Source organism: Bubalus kerabau, chromosome 8 (assembly GCF_029407905.1).
Source record: "Bubalus kerabau isolate K-KA32 ecotype Philippines breed swamp buffalo chromosome 8, PCC_UOA_SB_1v2, whole genome shotgun sequence".
In the NCBI taxonomy this organism is placed as follows: domain Eukaryota; kingdom Metazoa; phylum Chordata; class Mammalia; order Artiodactyla; family Bovidae; genus Bubalus; species Bubalus kerabau.
In genome coordinates, this window is record NC_073631.1 from 72,121,776 (window position 1) to 72,148,663 (window position 26,888).

The 26,888-nt window shown below is 54.7% G+C and overlaps 2 protein-coding genes across 2 annotated transcripts; both read left to right on the forward strand.

Moving 5' to 3' along the window:
• The first annotated feature begins 7,575 nt into the window (after positions 1 to 7,575).
• Positions 7,576 to 11,173, forward strand: HOXA11 (homeobox A11). The gene is made up of 2 exons (XM_055590530.1): positions 7,576 to 8,293; positions 9,709 to 11,173. The coding sequence occupies exons 1-2, from the start codon at positions 7,576 to 7,578 to the stop codon at positions 9,939 to 9,941; spliced, it is 951 nt and encodes a 316-aa protein (XP_055446505.1). The 3' UTR covers positions 9,942 to 11,173.
• Positions 11,174 to 18,497: 7,324 nt separating this feature from the next.
• HOXA10 (homeobox A10) lies at positions 18,498 to 22,210 on the forward strand. Its single transcript, XM_055590529.1, has 2 exons — positions 18,498 to 19,464; positions 20,677 to 22,210. The coding sequence occupies exons 1-2, from the start codon at positions 18,498 to 18,500 to the stop codon at positions 20,949 to 20,951; spliced, it is 1,242 nt and encodes a 413-aa protein (XP_055446504.1). The 3' UTR covers positions 20,952 to 22,210.
• Positions 22,211 to 26,888: the final 4,678 nt, after the last annotated feature.

Genomic DNA, 26,888 nt, shown 5'->3' on the forward strand with positions numbered 1-26,888 from the left:
CCTGATGAGTGGGGTGGGATCCGAGGGAACCCAGAGCGAGCCGGGCACGTTGCGGACCCAGGCGGCCTAATTCAGGTCTCCCGCCCCGGGGCCGGAAAGTAGGCTCGGCCTCGCTGCGCCGGGTGCCTCGGCCGCGCCGGGTGCCTCGGCCGCGCTGGACTCGGCTGTAGGTCCGGGGCCGCCCGCAGTCCGAGGCCAGGACGGGGCGCATGGGATGTTGGCACGGGCAGGGGCCCGACTGGCATGCAGAGTAGTACCTTGGCTCTGGCTGAGGGCGGCTGGGGCTAAGGGAGAGAAGAGGGCGCTGGGGTGGGGGTGAGGGGTTTGGACTTAGACCGCTCGACTTAAGCTCCGAGCCTTTTGGCCCAGGGGAGATAGGGACAAGAGCTCGCGAAGGCGATGGAGAGACCACTGCTGGGGGCTTTGTTCTGGCTGCGGGTCTGAGGACAATACACAAAATGGAGGGGGAAACCGGGTTGAGGGGCATGCGTGGGTGTCTGGGCTGCTATTGGGTGGGAGAGGTTGGAAACCTCAGAACCCCCCTCCTGGCAGCTTAGAGAGCGCTCTCCTCTCGCGCCATCGCTGTCTCCACGGCCAGGGCCGGTCGCCGCGAGAAGGCACAGGACACGCAACCGGCCGGCTGCAAGCGGGTTCTGATAACCGGAGATCGCGGACTGGAGGTAGCCTTTTCCTGGCGACCAACTCCTTCGCCTCCAGCCATATTGAAGCGGAGTTCGCATAGCCAGAGGTGGCCAGGCTCTGTTCCCGTCGAGTCCCGAAGAACTGAGCCCGCGGAGGCCTAGCCGGGGTGAGAGGCAAAACCTGCGAGCTCAGTAGAGTGGATGCAGCTGGATCTGAGTTCTGACCTCTGGGAGAGACAGGGAACCTGGCAGGGGCCACCAGGCCCGGTGCGAGGAGAATAGGATGGGGTAGCAAGGAGCCTGCTGGGAGCCTCTCCTGAGGCCCCTGAGTCCAGGTCTGCCCCCTCAGTACATGGCAGGCCTTTGGTGAGAACTTGCATATGCTTCTTCTCCTGCCTAAATGGGCCACGAAGTGAGGTGCACTCTGCCAAAGGTAAAACTCTCTGACTCCCAGCCCGACCCCCCACAATCCCTTCACTGTGCTGAGGAGGGGTGGGGGTCCCTTCCCTCTGCCCATTGCCTGCTTGCAGCAGATCATGACTTCAGGCCTAGTGGTCAGTCACTTAAATCTGGTCCTCCTCTGAGCTTATTGCTCCAGATGAATCAAAGAGGCCTTGTAAATGACTGATTTTGTCTTTTTTTCACAGCATATAGAAAAGCAGGGCTTTATCCCTAGGGCTGCATGTGTGGAGCAGGGTCTTCAGGGGACAGTAGGCAGAAGGATTGTCTGTGAATAGGTACCATCACAGAACTGAGTATTAGGGCCCCTGGGGGAGACTCCTAGGGCAGAGTTTGAGGAGGCAGGGGCTAGCTCTTCTCCAGCCTGGAATATGAGCCATGGATTCAGGCTGAGTAGAACCAGAGGAGCCTGGGGGAACTGCCCTCAGTGGTAGCTGAAGCTTGGGGTATAGGAGCTTCCTGTGAGCCACAGCGATCAAGACTAAGACACGCTCCCACCCCCACCCCAGGGCCAGAGCTGGCCTTTGGGTTGGGCTGCCCTCTGCCTTTTGTCCTCTTTATTACAGATACACTTGGCTGGGGAAACCCCGTTTGGGGCGAAGTTGCAGGGAGAATGGAAGGCAGACACTGAGAACCAGGGCTTTGCCCTTTAGCCTCCACCCCCTCATCTGTTCCCACTCAGTAGGGGAAAAAAATCTTTAATGAGTCCACAACAATAAAAATAAAAATAGTTCTTCTCAAAGGAAGTAACCCTCTTTCTCCCATCACTTTGGGACACACTAAACTAAATAGTAACCAGATTGCTTGGTTGTCTGAGACCCTCTGCTAAACCTGATGCCTCAGTAGCCACGGGAAGGATGTGGACTTCTTCAGATGTTTAAGGACCTTGGAGATTTAAACTGTGAGTCAGAAAAGAGTCAACTGTAAGTTCAAGTTCAAGGCATTACCTGTTCCTGTGCTTTAGGGAAGGGAGGAAGAGCTTGGTGGAGGGGGGAACAGGTGCCTCTCCCAGCCAAGGAGATAAATTAACCCCCGCATCCTTAGTGATAGAAGGAGGTCTCTTGATATTTTATTGAAGCCTCAGTGTCTCCTCTAGAGGGTGTCTTGAAATGTGATAAGTTGGCCATGATCTGCCAATAGACCATTTCCTAAGAACAAATTCTAGGAGATCTCCTGGGCTTTACCAAGGAAGACAGATGTGCCTCCAGGGTATTTCCCACTTGGACACAGAAAGCCCTCAAATGAGGACCTGGCCTCCAACCCTGTGAAGGGCTTGATAGCCATTTTCATCCTGGGTCCTCCAGCTGGCTCTTGCACCTGTGTGCAGTGTGCAAGGGTTGCCACAGTCTTTGCCATGGTTTTCTAGAAACAGGTGTGACATTTGGGAACAGAGGACGGTAGGGGCTCAGGTCAGAACTAAAAAAAAACAAGGTACCTTATGTGATCCACAAACAACCAGAGATCTTTGGGAGTGAATTTTGGTCTGTCAGGTGGGCCTTGCCCCCTCCCAGGCCAGCCGCCATCCAAGATTGCCAGGTCTAGAAAATCAGGAGCTGAGTTCCAAGAAGAGAAGAAGGGACTGTTGATGAGAGAGGGAGGGAGAGAAAAAGAGCCTGGTAGGGCCTTGGAATAGAATGTTCAGAAGAAGGAGGTGAGAGGTCCAATTCAGACCCCTGGTGGAGGCCTGAACTGGGAGAAGAGTCAGGAACCTAACCAGCTTCCAGACAAACTATGTTTTCTGAACTGAGTGCCCTCCAGTGGCACCTCAGCTCTGGCTCAGCATAGGGGAAGTATCAGAAGAGGCAAGAGGCCACAGAAAGTGAGACTTGGCTGGAAAGGGGCAGGGCGGGTGACTGGCAAGCAGGAGCCGCAGAGAGATAGACACAGACTATGGTTAGAGAGGAAATGGAGTGAGCGGGCAGCCTGCTGTTGGCATTCATTTTAAGAGTTATGCACTGAGCAGTCTGAGGGCTGCAAGTGCAGGCGCTGAGACTTTGCATTCTCAGATTCAGGGACAATGAGCCGCTGCCAGAGTCCAAATCAGCCCCAAAGACAGAAGGCAACGTAGGAGCATGAGCAGTTAGGGATGAGAAGCCCAGAGTCTGGAGGCACTCCCTGCCCCCCAGTTCTATCCTCCCTTGGAGTGAACAGTTAGGCTGCCTATCAAGTGATGGTCCTTTCTGCTCATCTCCCTTGAATGACTATGCTGGAAATGACTCTCTGCCCACCCTGCCAACACACATGCACACACAGGATAACTCCGGTGAAAAGGCTCACTTTGCCCTGGTGCGCACTGACCATGCCAAGGCTACCCAGCCTGGGCACTGCCAGCAGGCACCCTCCGGCTGCTTCCCAGGCCCCTCGGCTGAAAGAAGAAGGGGAGGCGGCAGTGCTGGGTAGATGCACCTGGACACATTTTATTCCCATATCCCGCCTGGGAAGAGGCGTGGAGTGGAGTGCAGAGCTCAAGAATCCCTGGCAAGGCGCGCACTCAGCCCGCCTGCTGAGGAAGGTCTGGGAGGCGTTGCAGAATCCCCCAATCCTTGACTTTTAGGGCCAAATCAAATGAAGTTTGGAAAGACTTGGTCTGCTCTGCTGAGCAAAGCGCCTCGTTAGCCGTTTCCGCCTGACGAGGCAGGCTTGGGCGCCAGCCTTCTCCTGTCCGGGTGGCCATCTCCAAACGCTGCACTGGGAGCGACGGGCCGGCCCTGCTAGGGCTGCCTAGACCTTGAAGTTTGGAAAAACAAGAAGAGATTGAAATGGCTCCCTCCCTTCTCCGCAGACACACACGCACCGTCAGGCCGCCGCCACTTCCTGCCTTTGTTTTTCTTCCTCCAAAACATTTTTGGCCTCTCACATTAGCTGCCATGGGGCTCCGGGTTGACGATAAAAGGAAATACACGCTGAAGAGTGTCCTGCACTGTGGAGCTTCTGAGAAAGAACAGCTTGTGGGATATCAGTCTCCAGGGCCAATGTCACAGCCGTGCCCATCTTGGACTCCTCAAAAAAAAAAACAACAAACAAACAAAAAAACAACTCGCACTTGGCCTTCCAGGGCGGACTTATACTCATCGGGTGTTCTCTCGAGCCGGGTGGGCTCAACTTGGCTGTTGGGCCTCCTGCAAAGTAGAAGAGTCAATTAGGCTCAGAGCAAAGTTAAAACCAAGGACCCAAAGCTCTGCCTCCCCAAGGTTTGGTCTGATCCTCAGAGCTGTGCCCACCTCCAAACACCTCCCCCCCAAAAAACATTCACAGCATGAGTATATTCCAGGGCAGAGGGGCAGAAGCAGGCAAAGCTGGGAACCGTGGACAGCATTGGGGTTCTGAGCACCCCCTCCTGTCCCTGCTGCAGAACTAAAAAGCATTCACTGCTCCAGGCAATTTCTCTTCTTCTGGCATCAAAAGCTTTAATTCTCAACTATCTTCACAGCAGCGCCCCCACTTGCCCCCGACCAGGCTGCAAGACCCTACCTGCACCCCGTTTCAGTTCTGCCAGCGGCTCCCAGAGCACCTTCCCTACCCCCTGCTTCTCCTCGGGAATTCGCCTTTGTCTCCTGCAGACACCCATGGGATCCAGACTGACCAGCACCCTCTCAGCTCGGCTCTCAAGAAAGTGGGAGGCACTGGTTCTGTGGAAGAGAAGGTCCCTATACCGACTTTTCTGCGGTGACCGCCCCCCCCCCCTCCCTGGCATCAAGGGGAAAACTGATCTAATTGGGAGAGGGGCTGTGTGCAGCCAGGGTTGATAGCCTGGCGTCCCCCGCTGGCGGGCCACCGCAGCCGGTCTGCTCAGGCACAAGCTGAAGTTGACTGCCAACACTGCTATAAAACCCCAGGTCTGTCTAGAACTGTTTTCGGTTCTCCTAGACGCCCCCGGGCTCAATTATAGTCATAAAAGCCCTAATACAAGTGCAAGAATTTGTTTGCCTTCACCCAGGGGCGGGGCAAGCCCCTCAGTGGTGGCGCCTTTGTTATGGCAAAGTCACTGCAACCCCTCAAGCATTCCTTTTGTTCGAGGGTCGGGGTGGCGGGGACTGGGTGGGCTGCTGGGAGAGAGTTGGAAAGAGCCAAAATCAGCCTGGGAATGACTTAAATACTGCTGTTTGAAAACCTCTCCTTCTCCCTTTTATATTCAGTCTTCAAGAAAGAAATGCTGTAGAGAAATAAATATTTTGCCTTGTTGGTCGCCGATGGAAATAGAAGTTTTGTTTTTTTTTTTTTTTGCTGCAGGGCAATCCTGCAACTGTGATTCCCGGCTTTAGGAGGTCTCAAGCTACCCTTCCCAAACGACCTTCTTTTCCACCAGACCTTCTCACTCACACCGATACTGCCCTCTGCACAAGCCACTGTGGACAAATATGTCAAGCTGAAGATGCACAAATAATTTTAAGTTCAGCTCTCAGGGATTCAAGGGGCATGGAAGTTCTTGCAGCAAATCCTGAATAAAGAGTTCATTAAACCAATGTGTCCCAGTAGTTTGATTTGTGATACGCAACCCCTGTAAAGAAGAGGGGTAGGAGCCACATAAACATGAATGCTAATAAATTAGTTTACTCCACTACAGAGTAATTACCTGATATTATTGATATTTACAGCGGGTATTCAAATGCAATGGTGGCCATCATTTGAAGAAAATACATAATGAGAAATTTCTTTTCCAGTGCAATACATGATTAGATTTGTTATTGAGTCAGTTACAGTCAGCTCAGCAATAAATAAATAAATCGATGTTGACACTTAAATACCAAAGATCTTAGAATTTATACTCTAAATCTCCCCAAGATATATAAATACCTTCAGCTATTTCCTGGATGGGGAAAGGGAAAAGGTTATCCTTTTTCATTTTTCAACTTTCCTTCAGTGGCATCCAGTTCCTTCCAAGAAGATAGGTGTGGGGAGGCCTCAGAGCTGGGCCCCTCCCAGCTCTTGGCCCTGCCTGGCTGCTCTATGCCCTCCTCTTCTGCTTCTCCCGAATATTGTTCATTCAGTCCTGAAGAATGGCAAGCAGTTTTCACCATCTCAAGTTTCTGTCTTTCCTCTTCCCAAGAAACCTAGACTCATCCTAGCCGCCATGACCTCTGTATCTTTAGTTCAGACCTAGCCTTTTCAAAGCGTTCTTTTCATCCAAGGTGCTGGGAGTTTCGGAAGGACATCTCTTTTCTTTGGCATTGTGTCCCTTCCGTGGGATGAGTTGCAGGAAAGGCCTCGGTCCTTTTGAGTTTCTGCCCTGCACATCCCTGGCCCTCAAGCTTTGCAGAGGAAAGGAGGCCAGTTACCTCTTTCTCAGCCACGGCTCCTGGGCCCTCGCCCCCTGCTCATTGCCCCCCACTCTCCCTGCAGCTCTGGAGCTCAGATGTGGGCTCCGGAAAGGTGCAGCATACCCAGGAGTAGTCTCCTCGGATGTCAGCGCCTGTGAAGCCGCCCAAGGCTCGCCTCAACCGCATGGTTTCCCGAGTCCTCAGCTCCGGAAGACCCGGCGGGCGGATCAGTGCGCAGCGGCGCAGCCCCCGCGTCTCTGGCTCTGTTGAGTCCCTCCGAACCCCGGCAGTCAGCGAGAAGGAGCGGGTTTCTTCAAGGGCAGGCCGTGGGGGTGAGGAGGCCGGCAGGGAGAATGAAAGGGAGGTGGATCCCGGGTGAGACGAAGGCCCTTCCGGGACCTGCGGATCCCTGACAAACCGCGGGGGAAGCCGCCCTGGTTGTTGGCGGTTTAGGGACGGAAGGCACTAAAGCGCTTCGGAAGTGACCATGAATGCGAGCGTGTAATCAAGTCACCGTGCAAATCGGGCAAGCCACGAGGCAGTCACATCCACGGCTGCGAACCCTGGCCCCGAAGGGGGTCCAGCCAGGATCGGAGGCAGAGGTGGTTTCCAGAGCAAGCCTGTGGGAGGGGGACAGCACAGAAGGAGGTGCGAACGCGAGCCTCCTGGCGGATAGATTCCAAGACCACGCACGGGCCACGCAGCGAAGAGCTCCCACCCGGCCACCCCCAGCCTGTGGCATCCCTCACCCGGGGAGAGGTGGGTGGCAGTTGAGCTCTCTCACCGCCCTCGGCGCACTCAAGGGCCAGCACCGTGCAGCTGAGCACAAGCAATTGGCACGGGGTAGCACCCAGCCTCGCCGCGCGCCGGGAGGCCCCCCAGCCAACATGAGTTACACCGGCGATTACGTGCTTTCGGTGAGAACACCGAGTGACGATCTGTTGCTTCCCCTGAGGTGGCTACAAAGAAAGGAAGCCGGGGAGGGAGGGGGGGAAAAAAGGAAAGGGGAAAAAAAAAAAAAAAAAAAACGGACTCGCTCGCAGCTTGTCAATTTCAACATCGGGTCACATGACCAGCACCTCCCTGCTAAGGATGGGGATAGATTTCCACGTCAGCTTACGTCTCCAAATTTCTACTTCACGGATCCGCTTCAAAGAGGCAGCTGCAGTGGAGAATCATGTTAAGCTCGGCTACTGCGGAGAGCCCAAGGTAGCCCAATGATGGATTTTGATGAGCGTGGTCCCTGCTCCTCTAACATGTATTTGCCAAGTTGTACTTACTACGTCTCGGGTCCAGATTTCTCCAGCCTCCCTTCTTTTCTACCCCAGACCCCGTCTTCGCGCCCAATGACATACTCCTACTCTTCCAACCTGCCCCAGGTCCAACCCGTGCGCGAAGTGACCTTCAGAGAATACGCCATTGAGCCCGCCACTAAATGGCACCCCCGCGGCAATCTGGCCCACTGCTACTCCGCGGAGGAGCTCGTGCACAGAGACTGCCTGCAGGCGCCCAGCGCGGCCGGCGTGCCTGGCGACGTGCTGGCCAAGAGCTCGGCCAACGTCTACCACCACCCCACCCCCGCCGTCTCGTCCAATTTCTATAGCACCGTGGGCAGGAACGGCGTCCTGCCGCAGGCTTTCGACCAGTTTTTCGAGACGGCCTACGGCACCCCGGAAAACCTCGCCTCCTCCGACTACCCCGGGGACAAGAGCGCCGAGAAGGGGCCCCCGGCGGCCGCGGCGACCTCCGCGGCGGCGGCGGCGGCGGCGGCAGCGGCCACGGGCACGCCGGCAACTTCAAGTTCGGACAGCGGCGCCGGCGGCTGCCGGGAGGCGGCGGCGGCGGCGGAGGAAAAGGAGCGGCGGCGGCGCCCCGAGAGCAGCAGCAGCCCCGAGTCGTCTTCCGGCCACACTGAGGACAAGGCCGGCGGCTCCAGTACGTATAAAAGGCAGCGCGCCCTGCGCTTTATGAAAGGGGAGTTGGAAATCTAGCGCAGCACCGCTGTTAAATTTTTATATGCTGTTTTATAAGCATATAAGGTTTATGAAGGGCCTTTAGGTTTCCCCCCAACAAAACTTTGTTATAAAAGGCGGGATCACGTGGCGAGTGCTGAAATTGGCCGTGAAATACCCACCGGCCAAGGCATGCCTGCAAAAAAAACCCAAAAAAACAAAAAACCTCCCTTTTCCCCTTTTTTCCCCTTCTCGGCTCCCAAGCCCAGCAGCTCGACCCCGCTCGGGGCCAGCTCGGGGCTGGGGAGCCGGAGGTGGGCGCCTGTAAATTCTCCCTGCAAGGGTTCGGGAGCCTTTGATAGCGAGGTAATCCGGAGATTTTTATAAAAGCCATGTGTTGCACCGGGACTCCAGTCCCGGCCGGGATTCAAAGGCATTGCTGTTTAACGATGGCTCTAGGAGCATGTTTAACAGATAAAATAGCCCGCTTAGCTCGAGCAATATATTAAAAGAAACAAATTAACCCAAAGTTGGCCTTTTTGTCCAAAGGAAGCCATTTTCCTTGGGAGCAGTGGCAATTACGTGTGCTGCCTTCTGTCCGACTGCATGTTACAATTGTTATTCAATCTGTCAAAAGCGGGTTTTTTCTTTATTTCTGGTGGCGTTTTATTGAAAGGGGTGCAAATCAAGCCTGCCCGCAGCTCTGGGAAACCCCTCTGTCCTCCAGCCTATCGGGGACAGCACCCCAGCCCTGCCAGAGCACCAGGATGGCTGGGTGGCCTTGGTCCTTAGGGAAGGCCCGGGGTAGGGGGCTTCCGCTACCCGCTCCCCACCCCGCGGAAGCCAGGGGGCTGGCTGGGGAGGCAGGAGCTGATGGCCAGGACTTAGGCTGACAAAGACCCGGCAGCTGCCCCCAGATGTTAACGAGGGCCGAGTCCCGCCGAAGCCGGTAAAGTCTGGGGCTGGGGCCGCCTTTACTGCCTCGGGACTCGGCCGCCCAGGTGCTGGAAGGTGAAATGGTCGAGGGCGGCTGTTTGTTTAGTCTGGCCGGGCTGGAGGCAGCCGGCACCCCCCACTCGCTGCTTTGAAAGCGGTTTCCGCGGCACTAACTCGCCTGCTGCAGTGAGGAACCCTCCTTTCTGCTCCGGAGCAGAGTAAGCAGCTTCCCTGGGGGCCTATCTAGGGAGCTGGCTTTTATCTGGAGCTGAGCCTCCTCCCGCAGCCTCTCCCCCAGCCGGCAGTAAGAGCCTGAAGGCAGGGACCTAGTCGGGGGACCTTGCTTGGGCTTGAGGCAGGGCTTCCATTCCCTGAGGCCAGCCCTTTGCCTTCACTTGGAGCTCTGGGATGGATTGCAACCGTCACACCTGGCTTACTCCCTGCCTCTTTCGGCCTTTACAGGTGGCCAACGAACCCGAAAGAAGCGCTGCCCCTACACCAAGTACCAGATCCGGGAGCTAGAGCGCGAGTTCTTCTTCAGTGTGTACATCAACAAAGAGAAACGCCTGCAACTATCCCGCATGCTCAACCTCACCGACCGTCAGGTCAAAATCTGGTTTCAGAACAGAAGAATGAAGGAAAAAAAAATTAACAGAGACCGTTTACAGTACTACTCGGCCAATCCGCTTCTCTAAAGGCTCCAGCCAGCTGGACCTGGGTGGGGGGCTTCATACAAAGGAGATTATATGCAGATTTTGCCCTTGACAAGGTCAAGGCACATGGTGACTTTTCAAGAAAGGAGATGTGCAAGAAAGGAAAGGCAATACACGGAGACAGCCTGGAAGGAGGCCGCCCGGTGGTGGTTAAGATTTCTAATGATTCAGAGTTGTGCATCAACGAGAATGAATGGTTTGGGGCCTCTGGTGGTTCACCTTTGGAGACTGCTAGAGCTATGGGCTGGGTGTGGTCTCCATCAGGGACTGGCCCCCTTCCTGGCCCCCCAGGGAAAATGATCCCAACCCAGGACCCTCCACATGGAGCCTGGTCACCTCTAGGACCCCTGTGTCAACATCACCAAACCCAATTCAGTTTGGGAAAAGGAGCAGAAGGAAAGGGGAGGATTCCTAGATGTCTGGATTGGGGCTGCTTTCCAAAGCTAATGTGAAAAATGACTGGATTAAGAGGTCGATGCAAGGTGGGAGAGAGCTGTTGATCCTTGAGGGGAAAACTAATCTACCATCCCAGGTGGCATCACTGGCTCGCCACTCTTCCTAGCCACTCACCGAACTGTCCTAGGCCCGAGCTTCTAGCAGTCGACTGCCTTCTGCAACCCACCTAGTTTTTCCTACCGACGAGGGTCTTCGTCTGGCCTGCCACTTTGGGCCTAAAGCCTGGTGGCAGAGCAGACCATTCCCTGAGGTGGAAGACATCAAAAAGCCCAGAGGTTGCACCCAGGCCGCTGGCCCCCGGATCCCTGCAGGAAATGCCTGTGGAGTGCGGCAATTTGGCAAAGTCTATGCCACACTTAATTCAAGCTTGGATTTGCTCAGTGAAGCGGTGGGCCTGGCCAGCAGTCCCCAGCTATGAGGGGCTTGAGTCCCCCAAACACCCAGTTTCCACGCCGCACTCTGCCCTTCGCCACCCCAGAACTGAGCTTGGAAGCTTTCGGTGACCTTCCAAGAGCTCAAGAGTGATTTGGAATTATTTTAAAAGATAAATATTATATTATATATATATATTTCCCTGCAAGAACCAAAGTGAATTTTAAAAGATGCAATGTAGAGGGGGGAAAAAAGATGATGAAGAGAATATTTAAAGGCTCTATCTGTTTACAGTGTTCCATGGTTAAACTCACTCACTGCTAAAAATATTTGAATGTACGCTTCATACAGGGATGGTGTTCAAAAGACTTGTAAATAAAGGAACCATAACCTATTTTGTGTGATTTTTTTTTTTTTTTTTTTTTTTGCCATTAGTTGATTGCCTTTGGGGTATTGGAGGGGATGGGACAGGTGTTGGGAATCGTCCTTTTAATTTTTTTTACAATATTTGAAAAGCATTAGGGAGATACTCTGAGGTAGTTCAGCCAGTCAGGGTCTGGGGACCTCAGCTGAGAAAGGTAGACACCCTCCCATTAAATCTCCTCTGCCTCCCCATGTGAAGAAGCATCTGGTGGCTCTGCGTGTAAAGGGAGTAATGCCCTGTCCTCCGTTTTAGCCCACCGCGTAAGTTGCAGCATGTATATAGGCGACAGGGCACAAGGAAAATAAAAGACTGGAAATTTGAGTATTGGGTCCTGGTGTGACATTCCTCTTCCTACTCGCCTTTTACTGCCAAATGTCACCCCCACCCCCAGCACCACTACCCCCCTTAGGAAAGAGGCAAGTTACTAGGCCCCTGAGGAGGTGGGGAGGTGGCTTATTCAGGGTTTAACTCCATTAGAAGCCAGGCTTAGGAAGTCAAGGTGAATGGCCAGGTCCTTTGGGGAAGTGGGGTCTCCGGAATGGGGTATCCCAGGGCCTGGAATATGGGGCTTCATCCCCTCAGACTGACCCAGCCCTGGGAGAAAGTCTTGGGACTTGAGGTGGCCAATGGGTCTGATCCCAGGCTGGGCTCACTCATCTCCAGACTAGAAGGCCTGAAGTGGAAACACTCTAGGGTGCCCTGGGGAGCCCTTCAGCAAGGGGGGGACTGGTCTGGGTACAAAGAGCAGACTCACAGGAGTATCTAAGGGCACTTTCTCCCCAGCTCCCAGCTGAGGCTGCCTTTTCCCTTTGGGAAAAGAAAGATGTGGTTTTCTTTGTTTCCTGCCTTTGAACTTCTGCCTTAAATTTGGACATCACCCATAACCTTGAGGGGCAGGGTGAAAGGCCAGTGCCTTTTGTTTGTCCACCCCACCCCCACCCCACCCACCCCCACTACCCCCCACCCAACCCCACCCCACCCCATCCCATCCCACCCCACCCCATCCCATTCTCTCTCCCTAGCCACCCAGGCAGGATCAGAGAGAGCAGCAGAGGGGATGGAATTTGGAGAGAGGCCCCATACCCCAGACCCCTACTTTGTTTATTTGTTTGTGTGTTTGTCTAACTGGCGCGACTGGGGAAATCAAGCTCAAAGGGGAATGGGACAGACCCCGAGATGAATGTCTAGGTTGATAGACAGACACACAGAGGTGAACAAGGACTCTCCTGCGGGGCAGGGAGGGAGCGGACAGGGAAGCCCAGGATTTAAGGAAAGACTTCCTTTGGGACGGTTAACGATTAACCAAAGTCTCACAAGTTGCTAGGGAGAGTCTAGCCAGGAGGACTGTTCGAGGGCGGGCGGCGGCGAGCGGGCGCGGGTTTGATTTCTGAGCCCTATAAAAGCCCATCCTCCGATGGCTATGACAATGTGGTCGTAAACCCGTCCGGGGCCGGCCAATTTGCATATTTGGAATGCGCCGCTATAAACCCGGCTGGGGTTTTGCAGCAATTTCTTAGATGTAAAAATGAGATCTCTTTAGCAGCAGGCTGGGCACATTCTCTCCTTCTTGTCTCTGCCTTGAGACTACTCTCCTCTCCCGGCTGCGGGCCGGAGTTCGGGCCGGGTCTAGGCGCTCGGCCGCCACGAGATGGCGCACTTCCGATCAATGTCAAAGCCGCCGGGGAGCGGGGAACCCCAGCGCGATTCTTGGCCTTTGTTCGCTTCTGATACTAAGAGCAGCACGTTACTTTATTTCACTTGTCCCGCTCTCCTCCGTATCAAAAAAAAGGGGGGCTCACCTTCAAGAAGGGGTTGGTGTTGTAATTTAAAGCAACGCGCCTTCTCTAGGCCTCGCAGGCGTCGCGGCGCGGAGAAGCCAGCTGTCCCTTGGCAGTGATTTCGGAAATGTGTCAAGGTAAGAGGCCACAAGTTTAGCAATTTCAATCTGGCTGTGGCGGGAGCGGGGCCAGGCATCTGAGCAAGGCTGGGAAAAGTGGCTGAGTGTGTGAGCTCGGGGGTGACGCTATAGGCGCTCAACTCACCCCACCCCCCTTCTCCCATCGCTCCCTAAGGTTGGAAAGCAGGCGAGGCCCCAGTGGAGAAGTTGACGGTTTTAACTCCCTGCGCCAGCATTTCACTTGATGCGATCTTTAGATTTTGTAGAAATACTCACAACGGGATGAACCAGGGATGGGGAGCATCCTCCTGGCTGTGCTGGCATACCGGCTTATGGTGGTTAAAAAAAGGGGGGGGGGAGGAGATGGCGGGACTAGGGGAAACAGAGTTTCTCCTCGAAACAATGAAGTGGTCAGCGACTGTGGTCACTGGGGCAGGCTTATTCCCTGGGGCAGAAGTCAGGGAAGTAGCTGATTTCCTACTAGGTGCGTTCTCTAGGTTTGCCGAACAGACTGGAGGCAATCTTTGTTTCGAAAAAGGCCAATTCGGAGAAGTCGCATTATATTTTTGAGGCTGCCAGAGAAACCTGTGTTGCTTATTTGGACTGTACTGCTATAAACCTGGCTGGAGGTTTGCAGCAATTTCTTAGATGTAAAAATGAGATATTTTGCATATTCTGCAAATGTGCAAAAATTGTATTGGTAAATACCTATACATTTCCCCAAGGCTGGCAGTGAGGATAAACTCTGATCAAACAATCTCTCCATCAGAATTGTCATAAAACAAGTTTAAAATAATCACGTCACTTACATTTTGGAAGCCAAACTCAAATTCCCTCTTTTTCTATATTTAAAATTTTCATTCCAGTGTGTTTTCATTAGTTTCTTGAAATGGTTATTTTCTTTTTACAAATATACCGTGCATGGGTGAGTGGGGTGGGGAGAATCTCAGAGAAAGTAGATGCTACTGTGTATGAGTGTATAATTTTGCCGATCACAGTCACCAGTCTTTGTTGAGTATGGTCTCTCAAACTCTGCCAGAGTAAAGCAAGGAGTGGGCGCCCAGACAGTGCTCTTTGCAGCCTGAGCCTTTCCTAATATCGTTTCCAGGCCAGAGGCAGTTTATGATGGACAAAACTGAGGATACTGCAATTGAGGGGTGTATGTGAGGTGTGTACAAAAAAAGTCTCCAACACTTCCTCCATCAGGAGAGAAGGGCCAGTTCAGTTGTTGGATTTAGAAAAAACTTTTAAGCAGGTTGCTTAGGGATAGACTGATTCTAAGAAGACACATCAAATACTGTATCCCTGAAAATGTTGACATTCTTAAAGATGAATGGGAGAATCAGGTCTTTGCTCCTTCCAAAATTTAAACTATGCTGTAAATACATGAATTGAAAAAGTCCAGAATTTTTGTTAAAGCCGAATATATCAAAGTAGCATTTATTTCCCTCTCCGGGGCTGCATCTCCACTCCACAGCCGATCAGATAATACTGCGCCCAGAAAACACTGAGAGCAACCTCCAGATATGAATTGTGTACTGGCTATCTCAATCTCAGTACCTGGTATTCTTTGTAAGAATTTTTTTTTGTAATAACAGTTTATTATTTCTCGTAGTTTGCAAGGGCCTACTCAGGACAGGGAATGCACTATTTGGTAAACTGCAGGGTAATTCTCAACAGAGGGCTTATTTCACTAGCCTGGTATTTACTTCAGCTCCATAGCTGAATGGGGTGTAATGAACCAGGTAGAAATGAGCAATATTTACTCCTAAATTAAATGTGGGCCCCGGCAACTGCACAGGCCTGGTTGAAGCAGGCAGACACTAGAGAGTTTTAGGTCAAAGGCATTCTGACCACCAAGAGAGAAATTCGGCAGCTGGGAAAGAGGAGGAAAGAGAGAAAAAGAAGGCAAATGGGGGAGAGGGAGACAGTGTCCAGAAGCCGACCATTGAATTGCTTTTCTTAATTTCTTGGGCGTGGGGAACCCTGGGAAAGCTGAGATGATCAATAAATGGAATATTTTATTGAGGAATCTAACACCTCGGTGTTACAGTCTGGGGAGTGTGGAGCCTTGGGGGCGGTCGGGGATGCTGGGAGCTCCGAGACTAACTGAGAAGGCAGCAGGCATTTGACTTGAGCTTCTGCTGTGTGGATATCTTCTTGTCCAAACCAGCGGGGCAAGCCAATCTGTGTCCCAAGTGGAGCCATGGGCTCTCCATTCACTCTCACTCTCGGCTCAGCAGTGGAGGTAGAGTGGCAGACCTGGGCCAGAGAGAAGATCCCACACAGGCCTATGTATTCTGTTTTTGTTTTTTTTTTTTCCCCAAGCAAGAAACAGGACAAACTCAACATCCCATTTGGCTTATTAGAAGGGGGTAAAAGATGCTAGGGAGAAACATCCAACTCTCCCCAAAGGTCTGTGAAGACCCAAGTGCCAATGCCATGGTCTGTGAGCTCACAGCCGGCTTTCACCTTCTCTACTCTTCAGCTGCGGTGGCCTTCTCATAACAGACACGGCACCAAACTGATATTTGTAACCTTGGTTGGGGCGTGCATGCTCTTGGATCCCATTCAGCCTAGAAGGCCATTTGGCCACCCTACAGAGCTCTGACTAGACTGCCCGGAACCCAGCTTGTCTTACCAGTCAAACTGGCAGGGCTACTGAATTCCCAGAGTCTTGGAACATTCTGGAGGGGCCAAGGAAAAGGCTTTGGGGGTGGGGGGGGGCGGTCTGTGAATTCCCTGAAAATGACTGGGTCAAATTGTGGGACTGTACAGATTTGCATTTTTCACAGGGTAAGTCGGAACATGCCCTTAGATTTACCAAAGGGGGTCCAACTTTCAAAAATATTGAGAAAGACAAGTTTAGATCATTGTCTTTCACTTTATTTTATTTAGCCTCCACTATCTTAAGCATTTTTCTCCTGTGGCCACTGGCCGTTCTGAACCTGTGGCCTGGGAAGATGCTTTCCGCATCAGTTTAACTGAAAAAGCACCCAGTCCTGGCCCACTTGCCTGCTGGGGCTCATTCTTCTCAAGGGACCCTCTCCTATGCTCGGAACCTACTTCCCCCTGCAGAAATTTCCTGATAGGCTTAAAGCCCCCTTCTTAGCCAGTCCTTGGCTTTGTGGCGTTTCCCAGTAGCACTGCTGAGCAAAACAGTCCCAGTCAGTTTCACTCTCCTGACAAGCTGGGTAAGGACCAAGCCCATCTGGGGAAAGGTCCTAAGCTACCTTACTTTGAAACTTCTGGTCCTCAAGTTCGTTGACCTCGTGGGCCTAGCCTGATGAAAATTTGCCTTGGCCTTGTGCGTTTGAGGCGTTTAAGCAATATGGAGAGCGAAGGACATTTCCTGATCTCGGCACCGACCCCTCACTTGATTCGGCGGCGATGTTACTGCCGCCTGAAGATCCTGTCGAATTGCAGCGAGTTGGCGCTCTCCTTTTCTACCTCTCTCTCTTTTCTTTCCCTCTGTCTTCTCCTCTTTTCCTTTCTTTCTCTTTCTGTTCCTCTCTTCTCCACCCTAGAGGCCCAGTCCGCGGAGCCGGTCTCCGCGGGGCGCAGAGGTAGAAGTGGCTGGAGCGCAGCGCAAGCGGTGGCGCGGCCTCCGGGTGCTGCGCGCCGAGCCGAGCAGCCGCTGCCGGCAGAGACCGCAATTGCGTGCTTTACATCTCAGAAGCCAGAGCCCGGGCGCTGCCGCCTGCTCTCCCGTACGCTCTCTCTGGGTCCTCTCAGGCTCAGCTTCCTCCTCCGAGTGGGTTCATGTTGGGAAGAACAAGGCCAAGTGCCTGGCAAATCACTCGGGATGCAAGGGTCTTTCCCCGCCGCCGCCCGCCGAGGCCTGAGAGGTCTGCTTCTCGGGATGCCGGCGTCAAGCCCGCTGCAGGGGCCGGAGCTGACGGAGCGGGCAGGCCTGGGGCATCCTGGAGAGCTCTAGCCCTAGCCCTCAGGCCCGGGACAAGGCAGCGACCGCCTGGGCTCCCTGGATCCGGCCGGAAAAGGTCGCGTTTCCTGAGACATGTATGAGGCCCACACTTGGGAGGTAGCACCCTAGGCCGGCCGTTTCCAGTTCATCAAGAGCGCGGTCCCTACGACCAGGGAAGGAGAAGGCCTGGGTGTCTGTTGAGCAAAGGGCCTGGCCTCTGAACGCGCCTATAACTGGGCCACAAGCCCAGCCAGGCCCCACAGGGAACGGATTTCCTCACCGCGGGCCTCGTTAAAATGCTCACACCACGGGAGTGAGGGCTGCCCCATCCGTGGGTTTGGAGGGGAGGGGGGAGGAGGGGAGGGGACAGAGGCAGGAGTGTGGTGACACTGGTTCTTGTAGCCTCCGCTGCGAATGCCAAGGCTAAAGGGAGAATTCGAGAATTGGGTGGCAGAGGTGTTCGTTGGCCTACCCCTCCCAAGTTTCCCCCTCCAGGTCTTCCCCTCTGGGTAAGCCAAAGACCCTCAAGATCAACACTTCTTTCACTTCCCCCCAAAGGCGTTTGAGCTTGGAGGCTGCAAGGGTGATGTGGCTGTGGGGTGCCTGGACCTGGCTCTGGCCTTGGAGTAAGGGTGGGGAAGTCTTTCAGCCAAAGCTGTCAGTCGCCTCAATCCCCCCCTCCCCCCCACTGATGCCAGCCCACCAAGGTTCACCAACAGGAGCTGCAGAGAAGGCAAGCCAGGTGAGCACACCATGGGCAAAGATCCTAACTGGATCAACCCACTGGCAGAGGAGGAGTGGAGGGTTTGGGGCTGAGAGGCCAGGGCACTGCATTTTGGGGAAAGTTCGGTGAGGGATGCTAGAAAGAAGTGGTGATTGCCAGCTTCCAATCTCCTCTGGATTTCGGAAACTCTGAAAATCCTGGTGATTTTAGGACTAGGTCCCCACCTTGGGATAGAGCTCCGGGTCTGGGGCTGAATGGGAAGAACTTGAGGCACTGAGGCCTCCCCCGCTTAGTATTTTAAGAGTGCACCCAAGTCTGGTGGCTGATTCGAAAAATTAAAACAGGGAGCCCCCAAAGAGGGCCGGGGTGCGCACCATAAACACCCCACTTGTTAACTGCATGGGGCCCAGGGGCCCTTCAAACAGACCCCAAAGGAGGGCGCGCGACCGGGCATGGGCGGAGCGAGCCCAGGGGCAAGGCCCCCCACCAGCCACGTTGGGGCAGCCCCCGTCGCTTCTGGCCTTTGGGTTGAGGTATCGGGTGTGCGTCTTGCGGCCCATCAATACAGATTACATATTTATATCAATCGCGGGCTCGGAGGGCGCCCTCGGAGAGCGGCCCCGCGCCTACGAAACCAAACTGGGAGTGGTCGCGCGGAAACTCTGGCTCAGGATTGGCTGCGGACGCCCGCCGCGGTGCGGGGGGATTGCTAATCGTATTCAGCATGTTTTGCACAAGAAATGTCAGCCAGAAAGGGCTATCTGCTCCCTTCGCCAAATTATCCCACAACAATGTCATGCTCGGAGAGCCCCGCCGCGAACTCTTTTTTGGTCGACTCGCTCATCAGCTCCGGCAGAGGCGAGGCTGGCGGTGGTGGCAGCGGCGCTGGGGGCGGCGGCGGCGGCGGCAGCTACTACACCCACGGCGGGGTCTACCTGCCGTCCGCCGCCGACCTGCCCTATGGGCTGCAGAGCTGCGGGATCTTCCCGGCTCTGGGAGGCAAGCGCAATGAGGCGGCGTCGCCGGGCGGCGGTGGTGGCAGCGGGGGCCTGGGTCCCGGGGCGCACGGCTACGCGCCGGCGCCTATAGACCTGTGGCTGGAAGCGCCCCGGTCGTGCCGTATGGAGCAGCCCGAAGGGCCGCCGCCGCCGCAGCAGCCCCAGCCGCCGCCCCCACCGCAACCACCCCAGCCCCCGCCGCAGGCCACCTCGTGCTCTTTCGCGCAGAACATCAAAGAGGAGAGCTCCTACTGCCTCTACGACTCGGCTGACAAATGCCCCAAAGGCTCGTCCGCCGCTGCCGAGCTGGCCCCCTTCCCGCGGGGCCCGCCGCCCGACGGCTGCACCCTGGGTACCTCCAGCGGGGTGCCAGTGCCCGGCTACTTCCGCCTCTCTCAGGCCTATGGCACCACCAAGGGCTACGGCGGCGGCGGTGGCGGCGCGCCGCAGCTCGGCGCCGGCCCGTTCCCCGCTCAGCCCCCGGGGCGCGGCTTCGACCCGCCACCCGCGCTCGCCTCCAGTTCGGTGGATGCAGCCCGGAAGGAGCGAGCCCTCGATTCGCCGCCGCCCCCCACGCTGGCTTGCGGTGGCGGCGGCGGCGGGGGCTCGCAGGGCGACGAGGAGGCGCACGCGTCGTCCTCGGCCGCGGAGGAGCTCTCCCCGGCCCCTTCCGAGAGCAGCAAAGCCTCGCCCGAGAAGGACTCCCTGGGTAAGCAGGGCGCGCTGAAGGGCTCCGCAGTCAGGCGGGCTGGCAGACAGGCAGACCCAGAGAAGGGAAGGAGCAGAGAGCCAGGAGTCCGCACAGCAGCCGGCCGGCCTTGGCCCGAGCTGCAGGCAGGCTGACCTTGTGAACTTGCTTTTTTAATATTTGGGCGTGGGGACTCAGTAAAAAATTCATGTCCCGGCTTAGCGCCCCACACCGCGACGTTCTCTGCTCTCGCCTCCCCTCACTCCGACTGGAGCCGAGGACACCGGCGAGCAACTCCCCTCTTGTGCATGCCCTTCTCCGTGCCCCAGAGCACCCAAAACCGAGTCTGGGCCCAGCCTGCGAGGCGCGGCCCACGCGGGGGGGAGGGGGAGGGAGGGAAAGTGGCTCGCCCGCAGATAGCGCGGATGTTTGTAAGGCATCCAAAATAAGCAGCCGCCAGCACCAATAAATAAGCCCATTAACCGGCGAAGTTCGAGTTTACGATCCCCCTTGCTTTTTTCAAACTTGCTTGAGGGGCGGGAATCCTCGTTGCGGGGAGAAGAAAAGGCAGATCCGTCCCGGACGCCTGGGCCCTGATCTGAGAGTCAGAGAGGGGTCATTTCGCTTCCCCTGGAACTCGAAACTGCCCAGACTGCACGTCCCTGGCTCCTCGAGAGACGTGAGGGAGGGCCCTTGACCCCAATCAGTTTTTGTGCCTTTTCTAGCTCCCAGCTATGCCCTTCTCCCTCTCCTCAACAGGCCTTGGGTAACCACGGGGCTGGAGTGAGACACAGCCACGTTGCCTGTCCCCCCCCCCTCCCACCTTCCAAGTGAGCACCCCTGTCCTCCCAGCCTGGGGGTTGCAGGAAATGCTTGTCTGCCTTGGGGCGAGAGGCAAAAAAAAGGCGTTAAGTTCAAGATATACAGCCTGCCCTCCCAGTCCGTTCCTTCTGCAAGCGCATGGCAGCTTTGTGCTAAAACAGGTGTTTGGGGGGAAAAGTGGAGGAAAATGTAAAAGAGTAGGTGTAGATGGGAGGCCCACTCGATTTTACACATGACTTTTGGAGGAACTGCTCTCCCTGGGCAAACTAAAAGGGGCGGAGGGCGGAGGGATAACTCTCTCTGGGTGACTTAGGGCATCCCTCGTACTGTAGAAAGGACCCGAATTCCCGCCTGCGTGCAGCCCACATGGCCTCGATTTAACCTGCCCCTCTTTTTTCTCTCAAATGCCAGGCAATTCCAAAGGCGAAAACGCAGCCAACTGGCTCACTGCAAAGAGCGGCCGGAAGAAGCGCTGCCCCTACACCAAGCACCAGACGCTGGAGCTGGAGAAGGAGTTTCTGTTCAACATGTACCTTACTCGAGAGCGGCGCCTAGAGATCAGCCGCAGCGTCCACCTCACGGACAGACAAGTTAAAATCTGGTTTCAGAACCGCAGAATGAAACTGAAGAAAATGAACCGAGAAAACCGGATCCGGGAGCTCACAGCCAACTTTAATTTTTCCTGATGAAGCTCCAGGCAATGTGGTTCATTTTGCGCCCAGAGAACCGTTCTCCTCCCTCTTGTCTTCGGCTCTGCCCAGGAACTCGCACCTGTGCGGGAGCCCCCCATTCTTCCCTCCCACACTCGCCATCTCGCTGGCCGTTACATCTGTGCAGGGCTGGTTTGTTCTGACTTTTTGTTTCTTTGTCTGTTTGCTTGGTGCTGGTTTATTTGTTGTTTTCTGGGGGAAAAAGCCATATCGCGCTAAAATTCTATAGAGAGATGCTGTCCTAAGTGTCAAGTGGTGACTGGGATGGTTTGCTGCCTCGGGGTTCCACTGCTTGAAATGGCCTCTGTCCTCCGGGTGCAGCTGGTTTCCTGCGGGGCCAGCAACCTAGCCGGAAGGCGGAGGTCCCATTGTAGGCAGCTGAGGTGTCTGGCCTGAGGTCAATGGTGCAAGGAGCCGCCACCGGGCTTGCCTGCCTGGAGTGCAGGGCTGTGTTTAATCAGGGGGCACAGGCCCCTGGGTTTCTTTTCTCTTTTTTCCTTGGCAAAGAGTAGGGCTTGCAGAAATGTACATGCAGGTTGGCAAAAGGGTTGACTTTGGCTGATTGGTAAAATTGAGAAAGTCTGAAAGATTCATTTTTCCTTCCCCTGTAAGATAGCTCAGCTTTAAAAGAAGAAGAAATGACCAGGAGAAGGAAACGTCTCTTCCAGTTTGTGTAAGGTCTTGCATTGTGGGACTAAATTATTTCAGTTACTTTGAATTTCTGGCTGTAGATAAATAATAGAATGTAGTTTTGTTTATACATGCAGATTTAGTGCATTTTTTGTCATTAAATAATTGTTACCACTGGTAACATAAGACAAGCACACCACAATTCTCCCTAGTCTGCAGAGGTTCCCCCCCTTCCCCCCCCTTTTCTTTCCAAAATTCACAGAAGCCAAGGAGGGCTGGAGCAAGCGGAATAGACTAGAGAAGGGAGACATTGCTGGGTTTCCTTTATACTGTGAAGTTACATGCATAAAAGGGTCAAACCTGTAGGTGCAGAAAAAGAAAAAACTATAAAATACAAATCTGTATAAATGTCTATTATTATGAAAAATTGCCAATCTTGTTTTATGCAAATGCATTCTATCATTATTATAAATGTTAGTTCTAGTTCTATTTACTTCTAATCTTAAATCAGAATAAATTAATATTGTAATGCTGCTGTGCGTGGAAAAAAAGATGATGTTTATGTTCTTATAGAAGAATAAAAGCTGTGGAATGAAGCTTTTTAATTTTACCTCTTTTTTTTGACTTCTTATCTTCACCTTCCACTTTATCCCGTCCACCGCTTTTACAACAGGAGGACTAGCCCGCGCCCTCTGCAATTACTTTAGGCATCTATTTAAATATTACCTAGACGGTCGTAATTTGTCTGGGCCCTATAGCCCTGGTGCCGTAAGGTTTGTCGGCTTTTGTTCAGTTTTATGACTTGCTAGTATATCTGGATTGTGGCTGTCTTGGACCAGTGGTTTCAGTTGAGAGGGGAGCTGCATAGACAGAGGAAGCCAAACAGGATTTGTTTCGGGAGCCCCCTGGGAGGTTCGCAGAGGCTGGGTCTCTTATTTCGTGGGTCTCTTGGTCCTCGATGACCCCCAGCCTAGGATTCCGGGGAGCAGGATGGGCCCACAGCGGGTCACTAGCGTCCGCGGCAGCAGTTAGGTAGACCGCGGCGGGGCTGCACGGGTCCTCCCGCCCCCAGCACGGCCTCCCCCACCTGGTCGCCCTCGGCGGGGCCACGCGTTTCCTGCTCGCGGGAGGCGGGGTGGGGGGGGGGCGCGACAGCAGGGGGGAGGGGGCGCGGGAGCGCGCGCCCCGGCTTGCTGGCTGGCGGGGAGGGAAAGAGGGGGAGAGCGAGTGGCGGGGAGCGAGCGCGGGAGGCCGAGGCCAGACAGGGAGCCGGGCTCCGAGCTGTCCCTGGCGCATGCGAATCGCCCTGGGCTGCCGCCGCTCGGCGCCGCGCTGGCTCGCTGAGCTGCAAGATTTGGGAAACAAGCGCGCACGCTGCTCTTTCCCTCCTCTCTTCTGGCTTTCTCTCCTCCTTGCATTTTCCTCTCTCCTTTACCTTCCTTCTCCCAGGTTTACCTTACCCGGGCCGGTGGCTTCTTCCTCCGCGATGCCTCAGCGGCAGCGGCGGGCGCAGGTTGGCGAGGGGCCAGGCGCGATCGCAGGGTTCTCACTTGGCGGCGGTGGTGGCGGCGGCAGTAACGGCGGCGGCGGCGGCGGGCGAGGCAGCGCCAAGCGGGCAGCAACAGAACTGGTCGGTGATTTAGGTAGTTTCCTGTTGTTGGGATCCACCTTTCTCTCGACAGCACGACACTGCCTTCATTACTTCAGTTGAAATCGTCTCCAGGTACCTGTGCGCGCGGAGGCCGGGCCGGGCCGGGAGGGGCATCCAACCCCTGGTCGTGCCAGGCCTGCGGTGGCAACCTCGGCTTATCCCGCACAGGAGCCTGGACCCTGCCTCCTCAACGCTCTGCCAGGCTGCCGGCCTCATCCCCCCTTCCACCCCCCTACCTGGCCTGGAGCAGGTACAGTCAGGTTACCTGCTCCTTCGCGGATGCCAGGGGCGTGGTAGGAATTCTGAGCCCCGGGCCATTCAAGGTCAGGGGCGCACGCCTCTGTCCTGGGCCTCTCCTGCTCCCGGCCTGCGCCTGGCCAGGAACTCTGCCATTCTCCTGCAAGGCCGGGGCACCTCCAGCCCAATCCGGGGCACCAGATGAGGAAAGATCGTTTTGCCAGTGGAGATTCAGCCTAAACTAGGAAGCGGACAGGGCTGACAGGGGCTGGGACACTGGCCTTGTCACTTACCCTTCTCTCTGTAAACCTCTGTCTACTCCCAAGAGTTGCCTTTGACTCTTTCTTCTTTCTTCCCTTCCCTCCTTCCTTCCTCTTTTTTCTTGTTTACTCCTTCCTTTTTTCTTTCACCTTCAGTCTGTGTCCCGTTTTCTTTCTTTCTGTCTCCTCCCCAACTATTCCTTTGGGAGGAACCCGGGGGAGAGATACAGGGCTTGTTTGGGGAGAGCGGGGTGAGGGGTGTCTTATTTTTCCATGCGCGTTCAAGCAGAGGTGGGAATCTGCTGAGGAAGAGCTGGAGGGGCGCGGCTGTCTAGGGCTGTGGATCTCGGCCTGGTGTGCCGTGGCCCAGGCAAGGCCTCGGTTATGATCACGACCGGATGGCGGCGGCCTGGCGTTCCTACTCCGCGGGTCCTGAACGGCAGCCTAGGCGATCTGATTGGGGGGGAATTCACGTCGTTTTTGTGTGCCCATTCCGAGGGCAAGGAGGCCTCCGCTGACTTCACTGGGGAGATGAGGCTGAGTCCTGGGCTCAGCCAGGCTCGGTGGAACAACACGCAGGGAACTGCCACAAAGCTTCCTCTGCTTTCCCGGCCTGCTGGTCCAGGCTCCGGCTTTAATCGCGATAAGTGAGCCCCGCTAGGGCAAAGATTGGCTGTTTGCTTGCCAGTAGCTTCTATCAGGGTCAGAAGATGTTAGATATGACATCCTTGTGGGGACAGTACTAGAGAAGGGAACCATTCCAGTGCCAGTGTGTTTCAAATAATAGGGGAAAGGAGGCCTAAATTCTAGACACTGAGTCGGCGTTCCAAGTTGTAGGCCACGGTTTGAAGCCAGTGGGGCCATTCTCATTACCGGGCACTGAAAACAATTTCCACCCCTGGGAATCCAACACGCCTACGGGCCTTCAGGCTCAAGCGCACGAAAGGGGCTTCCCTTCCCAGCTCCAGCGGCTCAGAAACTATTTTCACTGCCCAGCTTGCCCTCCTGTTATCGGAGAGGCTGTCACAGGGCATTCTCCTCAATTCCTCTCTGCCTCTCAGGACTTGAGTAGTGGATTCGTTTTGGAGGCCAAGGTTTTTGAACTCTCAGGCTAGAAAAGGCAGTTTGTAATTACACCCATTTAGTGTTTCTTTATGCACCTCTTTCACCTCCAAAATAAAAGCAAACACAAAAGCCTGAATATTCTCTCTCCAAACCTGTGGGCTAAATAGGAATAATATTTAGTTTTGTGATTTCCCCCTTTTCCTGGCACGAGTAAGGACTGCTTAATTCTCAACGCCGGATAATTATTTAGAAGCCATTCTATTTGGAAAGTCTAAGGTTATTTAAAGAAACATAGCCTGTTTTATTTTAAACCTTACTAACAATAATTGGTGTCTTCTCTGGTTACCAAAAAAAAAAAAAGGAAAAGGCAACCAGGCGTGTCCAGCCTGTTTGCAGACAATTATAATTAGGAGTGAAGGTTTCCCCCAGAGTTAATTTTTCTTAATGAAAATCTAAGGGGTCGATATTTAGGACACCCTGGGCTGCGGTGGGGGTGGGGATACGGCGGAGGAATTTACAAGGAAAGGAAAATATTAGGGAGGAGGGGGCTGAGGCGGCCTGGACTGGCCACGTCGGAGTTCATTGTGTCGGCCACTTCCCTCTTCCGGCGCGAGCAGAGGAAGGGGCACCCGGTGCCTCTCTGCGCGGCTCCGCAGCCTCTTTCTCTGGGAGAGCCTGGCATTTGCGGGTTTTCTACTGGGACAGGGATGTATCAGGGTTTGGGGTGTTACTGGAACTGTTAGGGAGGATGAAGGAAAAACAGAAGATGGAAGCGACCGATGCCGCCCGCCTGCCCTCGCCGCCAGGGAAGAGGGCTAATGAGAAACACACTCTTGCAGGCACAATGTTCACACGTGAATTTAATTACCCCCTTTTAGGAGTCGCCTCTTTCTGTTCTGATTAGGGGTAGGTTTTGTTTTGATTTTTTCCCCAATTAACATACAGGCCGAGGTCTTTTACCTCTGAAAGACTCTAAGGAGTAAGAAATACCTTCCTCAATTTGGCCAAGCTAAGAAACAGGATTAAAAGTCAATGCCCTGTGCCCCTCCCTGTTTTAATTTCTAGCCCTGGACTTGATCTGCAGCCCCGAGTTTTAGGCCTTGTAACTGCCGAGCCGAGGGTCGGGTGGGTAACCTAGGCGGGTCCGGGATAGTGGTCAGAAAGGAAGGAGCCCAGAAGGACTCATACGGGGGGCCCAGAGGCTAACCGCTCCGGTGCCGGCTTCCCAGCTACTAGAGCCAAGGGGTCTCTTAGGCGGAGCTGCTCTTTCGCCAGCAAACTCGCCTTTCATTGATCCTGCCTCGTGTTTTTTCGCAGTTCGGGTTCAGGGAATGTGACGAGGCTTGCAGAGCTCAGCGTTAGGGCCTCCAAGGTCGGAACACACGGCTGGGACGCCTGTTGGGTCCGCCCGGGGTGTGGATAGTGATTCCGGCGGACCGCGAGCTGGGCGCGCTGGTCGTGCGTGTACGCGGAGATGGAGCCGAGCGCGCGGCACAATCAGGTCCTCAAATCCGTGGCCCCAGGGAAGACTGGCCACTCTCTCCCTGGCCGCTCCTCGGTGGGGCCCTCGCTGGAGGCTCAGCGGCGATTTTGGGAGCTGCCCGGGCGCCCTGCGCTCCAGTCCGGCAGATGCCGGAGGGGAGTTCACAATTGGTGCTGCCTTCTCTGTGGCCTGTCTCTGTCCAGCGCGCTCCGGCAGAGGTGGTGGTGGCGGCTCAGTCTGGGACGGATACTGCGTTGAATTTGACTTTTCTCGACCAGCCCCGGGTAAACTCTCATCTCTAGGGATCGCAAGGATTATTTACAGGGAGCTCGCCAACCAAACACAACAGTCTAATTTAACCTTTCCAAGTCCTCGTAAATTTTTACAGCTGCGAGTCACGAGGAGGCAAACGAATCTGTTGGTCGTTCCCAACTTCCCACCAGCCTGTGTGGCTTCTGAACAATAACTCCTTATGAAATATCATAAATATAGATTTAAATACAGTAGAGCGAGAATGCGATTTGGCTGCCTTTTTATGGCTTCAATTATTGTCTAATTTTATGTGAGGGGCTCTGCTGGCCGCACTC

Bases quoted from the DNA above. Each gene is read 5' to 3' on its own strand.
- HOXA11 (XM_055590530.1), top strand. From the start codon at position 7,576: ATGATGGATTTTGATGAGCGTGGTCCCTGCTCCTCTAACATGTATTTG. The intron at 8,294-9,708 runs GTACGTATAAAA...CGGCCTTTACAG, and splicing joins GGACAAGGCCGGCGGCTCCA to GTGGCCAACGAACCCGAAAG.
- HOXA10 (XM_055590529.1), top strand. From the start codon at position 18,498: ATGTCAGCCAGAAAGGGCTATCTGCTCCCTTCGCCAAATTATCCCACA. The intron at 19,465-20,676 runs GTAAGCAGGGCG...CTCAAATGCCAG, and splicing joins GCCCGAGAAGGACTCCCTGG to GCAATTCCAAAGGCGAAAAC.